The sequence below is a fragment of the Oncorhynchus masou genome, chromosome 3 (genome assembly GCF_036934945.1).
Source record: "Oncorhynchus masou masou isolate Uvic2021 chromosome 3, UVic_Omas_1.1, whole genome shotgun sequence".
NCBI classification, from domain to species: Eukaryota; Metazoa; Chordata; class Actinopteri; order Salmoniformes; family Salmonidae; genus Oncorhynchus; species Oncorhynchus masou.
The window spans coordinates 43,718,624-43,724,808 of NC_088214.1; the positions used below are offsets into that span (position 1 = coordinate 43,718,624).

Here is a 6,185-nt window from a genome sequence, read left to right on the forward strand (position 1 = left end):
ATGCACATCATATTATTTTCCAGTAGACTACTTACTTCAAACACTGCAAACAGACATACATTTTACATCAACATCTCATCTCTCAACATTAATCAACATCTATGTTTTCAGGCACTTCAATGTGGAGGAAACCCAGTGCATACAACGGAGGGTCACTCAGCCACAGCACCCCCCAAAGCCAGGGCATGGGTTACTCCCAAAGCCACAGCACTACTCAAAGCCAGAGCACGGGTTACCCACAGAGCCACAGCACCCACCAAACCCATAGCATGGGTTACCCCCAAAGTCATTTTCACCTTCAAAACCAGAGTAGGGAGGAAACCCAGAGTCACAATACCCCCCAAAGCCAGACTAGCGGTTACAGCACTCCCCAAAGCCAGAGCAGGAGTTTCTCTCCGAGTCCCATCGTAGACTTGACCGATGACAGTGGCTTCCTCTCGTCGTCACACACCCCCAGCGTGACCTTTGACCTGGGAGACGAATGGGATGATTTTGACGACGACAACTTAGTTCATGCCAGTGAGACATCATGCACCACTGTAGCTAACACTCAGGGGATTGACCGTGACAAGCTGAAAGGTATTCTACTACAGAACATCCAGGGTTGGAGTCAATTTAATTAAAATTCTGTCAATTCAGGAAGTAAACATTCATTTCAATTCTTCCTTATTGAAAATAATTAAGAAACATTGGAATTGAAATCAGAATTTCACTTTACTTCCTGAACTAACTGAATTGAAATAGAATTGACCCCAACCCTCTGTTCATCAATTACAGTTTGATTGGTAATTTTGATCTGATCTTCAATTAATTATGAAATGATGGACACGTGTTTTCAGGTCACTCAACACCACTACCATCCACTTATGTACAACCCAAACCCCGCTTCACTGTGTCCAGTGCCCCACTCAGGTGAGTTCTACTTGTACCAAAATTCACTGTGTCACAAGATGTCAAACCACTGTCATTACACTGAATTAAATGTGATCTTTGCCAGCAGGCTATATTTGGCATGGGACGTGATAGTGATGTTATTTCCCGGTTGTATGCCAACTAGTTTCTGGTTATAGAGATGTCAGCAAGTAGAAACTTGGTACTGTTGTACAGATGTAGGATCTTATTTTGAGCCAGTTTGCTATAGCAGGAAAATAATCCTGCTGCAACAGGAAATGTGAATTATGTGATTATAATGAATGCAATTTTTTTGGAGAGTTGATACATTTTTCATAAGGGGAAATCAAATCTGAAATTTCAAAGTGGAAATGACTAACTTTGGAAGCCTTTTTTAATCCTCAAATACACTACTAGTTTTACATTTCCTGCATTGCAGGAAAGTTCTCCTGCAACACGGCGATCAAATTAAGATCCTATATCTGTAAATACTTGATGTGTCCTAAACCAAATGATTATCAATGTAAAATGTCATGTTTTATTTGTGTGTCCCAGGTCAACCTCCCCAGTTATTCCTCAGAAAGCAGTTACTAGTCTCTCAGTCAGACCATATAACCTCCAGGCTTCTGCTCCCTGGAGCCACTCTGACAACAAGGCCACAGTGAGTTGCTAACTACCCCGAGCAACTCAGTTGACTTCATCTCAATGCTGAATCTGACGTCAAAATTAAACTGACGACAAAGCCAAGGCTTCTGTTATGATATTGAATGAAAAGTTGTTGTTTTTTACACAAATCACATGATTTTAAATATTTTAGCCCATTTTGTTTCCAAACACATTTGAAAAGTAATATTTTCCATCTGCAGAGGACATTCAGTGAACCCTCTGTGAAAGCACCCTCCTTCCCGAAACAGACTGATACAAGCATGGCTCCACTGGGAGGACAGTTTGATTTCTTCTCAAAGACCACTACCCCAAACAATGACAATGCGACTGGAAAAAGGTATGGAGGGACTATAGCGAAAGAATAGTTCATTTCCTTTACTTTTTATCAATACAACTTGTAAGCAGATTATGCAATAACTTTATATCATTGATAGATAGCATGATTCCTCATCATTGCAGGCTCCAGGGAGAGGACAACAGCAAGGAAGTGGATGCATTCATGGGTATATTTGATGGACTATTTTAGAAGTGTATATAGTTGTATGGACGGGTTCCATGACAATGTTTCATGTTACTGTGTATGTTATACTTTATTTATACTGTTTGCTGTTTGAGATGAACTGTTAGATTTACTGTTGATCCTATTTGAAAATGTTTATCATTCAGGAGTAGGAACATTCGATCATCATTAGCAGGTGGTCAAAAAAGTATTATATATCTATGTACTTAATTGAATAAACACAATATTTATTCAGAGGAAGTCTGAGGGGATTATATCTGAATATTATCATTTTTATATTGACATCTAGGAAAGTATCAAACCTAAACGCGTGTGCGTGGACAATCCTATGAGTGGAGTGTTTCCACATGATATGGGTAAAGTTTAATGTGGTAGGGGGGCTGGCGAGTGGTATTTTGTTTTTTGGGGGGTAGAAGTTAGTAAGGAATTATTTGGTTTTGAATTTTATTTTCATGGTTGTATAGAATTGGGCAGATCATGATTGTTCGTACACAGTGGCGATTTTAGCATATAAGTCTTGGTGGGGAAAACTCAAATGTTATTTGTTGTTGTTGATGCATGCCAGCAAAGCCACTACACAACACTAAACAATACATTAATTGCACTATGACGATGACACACGGTGCCCACAAACTGTTAGGGCCTACATAAACCTGTCCCAACAGCAGAGCTTTCTTTCCAGCACAATGGAGTGAATCCTTACCACTGCTACACCTGGTCATTAGCGGGGCCTTGTCTGGCAGCGAAACAGTTAATTCATTCTCGTTTACTGCCTTTTTTTAAAACATAGCTGATATGGCTGACTTGCAACAAGTGTGGTTTCTATGGGCAATTGAGATGTACAAACTATGGCATAAGGGAACGATAAGAGGCTATACGTAATTTCGATGAAGACATTAATGAGCGAGCTAAGACGGATGTTGTCAATATAACTATTCGTTCAGCACTTTTGAAATATACAGTGACAAAATTCAGAACATGAGGCGTTCTTACAGTATTTTCCCTGTACACCAAGTCAGAACCGTAGGATAAGTAAAGGCGGCATATAAGAAGACAGTGAAAGCTCTTACAATATTCGATGATGACATTTCTCTAAAACAGGCTATATGATACATGTGCACCACCAAGTCAGAACAGTAGGCTCAGTTATGAGGGGGAAAGGGACCAAATTATTAGGGTGAGGCACATGGGCTACTAACAGCTACTACACAACATATACTTAGTATTACTTTCTTAACCACAGTATACATATCCCCTTCACATATTACATCATTTCTGCAGCAGCATATAAGACATTTTTGGACTCACCTTGTTGTGCAGTGCCCACTTGAACAAGGACAGTGGCGCGGCAGTCATTCTTGTGGTCAAATGTTGTAATCAAAGTCTGGCATTCTCTGGATTTATGGTGCTTTCAAGACAACTGGGAACTCGGGAAAAGGTTGATCTAAAAAGAAGCCCAAGTTCCCTTGGAATTCCGAGTTGGATGACTGTTCAAAACTTATTTTCCCAGTCAGAGCTCGTTTTTTTCCGGGTTCCCAGTTGTCTTGAACTCACTGAAGTCTGAGATTTTCCTGTTCCTATTTTTTCAGTTGTTTTGAACATGGCAGAAGTCATGCAGGATTGACAGCATGGCAAATGTATTTAACATTTTCTGGCCCATGGTGTTGCATGTGAATGTTTATCCTTTTAAGCTTGGAAAATAGACTCTTAAACCCAGACTTGGACCACACACCCTCTTCACTGAATAGCAGGCTAGTGATCGCTTTGCAACGCTGACAGTTATCCACTGATTCATTCCAAACCACTCATTGTTTAATTTCTGATTTCCAACGGCCAATGAGCACCGATACGGGGCGCTGGTAGCCTAGTGGTTAGAGGGTTGGGCCAGTAACTGAAAGGTTGCTAGATCAAATTCCCGAGCTGACAAAGTAAAAATATGTTGTTCTGCCCCTGAACAAGGCGGTTCACCCACTGTTCCTAGGCTGTCATTGTAAATATGATTTTGTTCTTAACTGACTTGCCTAGTAAAATAAAGATAAAAAATAAAAATAAAACAAATCTATGATTTCTCTTCATATGAAAAGGATTTGCCAGTAGATTGTCGACTTGATTCATGATGATGACTGCTTGTCTAGCTCTCTAGCTAAGATTTTGAAAGTATGATGTTGACATTTTATCTGTGGCCAATGACCTTGAGCCTTCTTGGATGGGCACTTGTAATGTAAATCTATGGCAGCACCCAAGAGGCATGAATTTTCGAGCTCTACCCGTAGATTTTGCAGTGACGTAGTGTCCCCATGAGTGACAGAACACTGAGCCAATCGCGGTGCAACTACAGAAAATTACCAACCCCTACGCTCCGTATTGTCTGCTGGCTGCCCCACCACCACAGACCACACTGAGCTAGGCTGAAACACCTGCATTTTGGAGCTCTATTACTCAAGAAAGCAACAAAGAAACCATTTGTGTATGTGACTTTATTAACAAATTAGTACATTTTTTTAACATTGTTTGCAAACTTATATGTGACACGTATTAATGTCAAAATAACAAGCAAATATATATATATATATATATATATATATATATATATACAAATATATATATATATATATATTTATTTATTTTTTATTTATTTTTTATTTTTTAACTAAACAGGTGGGGCTCAAAACATCTGAGTGAAAATCAATGGAGGTCCCCTGTCCATAATTAGATAGCTGGCCACTAACTTACAAATCTATACTGAACAAAAGTATAAGCTCAACATGCAACATTTTACATCATTACATTTAAGTCATTTAGCAGACGCTCTTATCCAGAGCGACTTACAAATTGGTGAATTCACCTTCTGACATCCAGTGGAACAGCCACTTTACAATAGTGCATCTAAATCATTAAGGGGGGGGTGAGAAGGATTACTTATCCTATCCTAGGTATTCCTTGAAGAGGTGGGGTTTCAGGTGTCTCCGGAAGGTGGTGATTGACTCCGCTGTCCTGGCGTCGTGAGGGAGTTTGTTCCACCATTGGGGGGCCAGAGCAGCGAACAGTTTTGACTGGGCTGAGCGGGAACTGTACTTCCTCAGTGGTAGGGAGGCGAGCAGGCCAGAGGTGGATGAACGCAGTGCCCTTGCTTGGGTGTAGGGCCTGATCAGAGCCTGGAGGTACTGCGGTGCCGTTCCCCTCACAGCTCCGTAGGCAAGCACCATGGTCTTGTAGCGGATGCGAGCTTCAACTGGAAGCCAGTGGAGAGAGCGGAGGAGCGGGGTGACGTGAGAGAACTTGGGAAGGTTGAACACCAGACGGGCTGCGGCGTTCTGGATGAGTTGTAGGGGTTTAATGGCACAGGCAGGGAGCCCAGCCAACAGCGAGTTGCAGTAATCCAGACGGGAGATGACAAGTGCCTGGATTAGGACCTGCGCCGCTTCCTGTGTGAGGCAGGGTCGTACTCTGCGGATGTTGTAGAGCATGAACCTACAGGAACGGGCCACCGCCATGATGTTGGTTGAGAACGACAGGGTGTTGTCCAGGATCACGCCAAGGTTCTTAGCGCTCTGGGAGGAGGACACAATGGAGTTGTCAACCGTGATGGCGAGATCATGGAACGGGCAGTCCTTCCCCGGGAGGAAGAGCAGCTCCGTCTTGCCGAGGTTCAGCTTGAGGTGGTGATCCGTCATCCACACTGATATGTCTGCCAGACATGCAGAGATGCGATTCGCCACCTGGTCATCAGAAGGGGGAAAGGAGAAGATTAATTGTGTGTCGTCTGCATAGCAATGATAGGAGAGACCATGTGAGGTTATGACAGAGCCAAGTGACTTGGTGTATAGCGAGAATAGGAGAGGGCCTAGAACAGAGCCCTGGGGGACACCAGTGGTGAGAGCGCGTGGCGAGGAGACAGATTCTCGCCACGCCACCTGGTAGGAGCGACCTGTCAGGTAGGACGCAATCCAAGCGTGGGCCGCGCCGGAGATGCCCAACTCGGAGAGGGTGGAGAGGAGGATCTGATGGTTCACAGTATCGAAGGCAGCCGATAGGTCTAGACGGATGAGAGCAGAGGAGAGAGAGTTAGCTTTAGCAGTGCGGAGCGCCTCCGTGATACAGAGAAGAG

The 6,185-nt window shown here is 42.9% G+C and overlaps 1 protein-coding gene across 4 annotated transcripts in view; it reads left to right on the plus strand.

Annotated features, from left to right (window-relative positions):
• Positions 1–4,120, plus strand: part of LOC135517611 (probable ATP-dependent DNA helicase HFM1) — a 30,784-nt gene extending 26,664 nt beyond the window's left edge. For all 4 annotated transcript variants that reach the window (XM_064942081.1, XM_064942089.1, XM_064942098.1 and 1 more), the window contains 5 exons: positions 112–579; positions 840–912; positions 1,447–1,552; positions 1,758–1,894; positions 2,017–4,120. In XM_064942081.1, coding sequence (XP_064798153.1) covers positions 112–579; positions 840–912; positions 1,447–1,552; positions 1,758–1,894; positions 2,017–2,083 — 851 coding nt within the window. In that variant the 3' untranslated portion in view covers positions 2,084–4,120. The remainder of the gene's footprint in view (positions 1–111; positions 580–839; positions 913–1,446; positions 1,553–1,757; positions 1,895–2,016) is intronic.
• Positions 4,121–6,185: the final 2,065 nt, after the last annotated feature.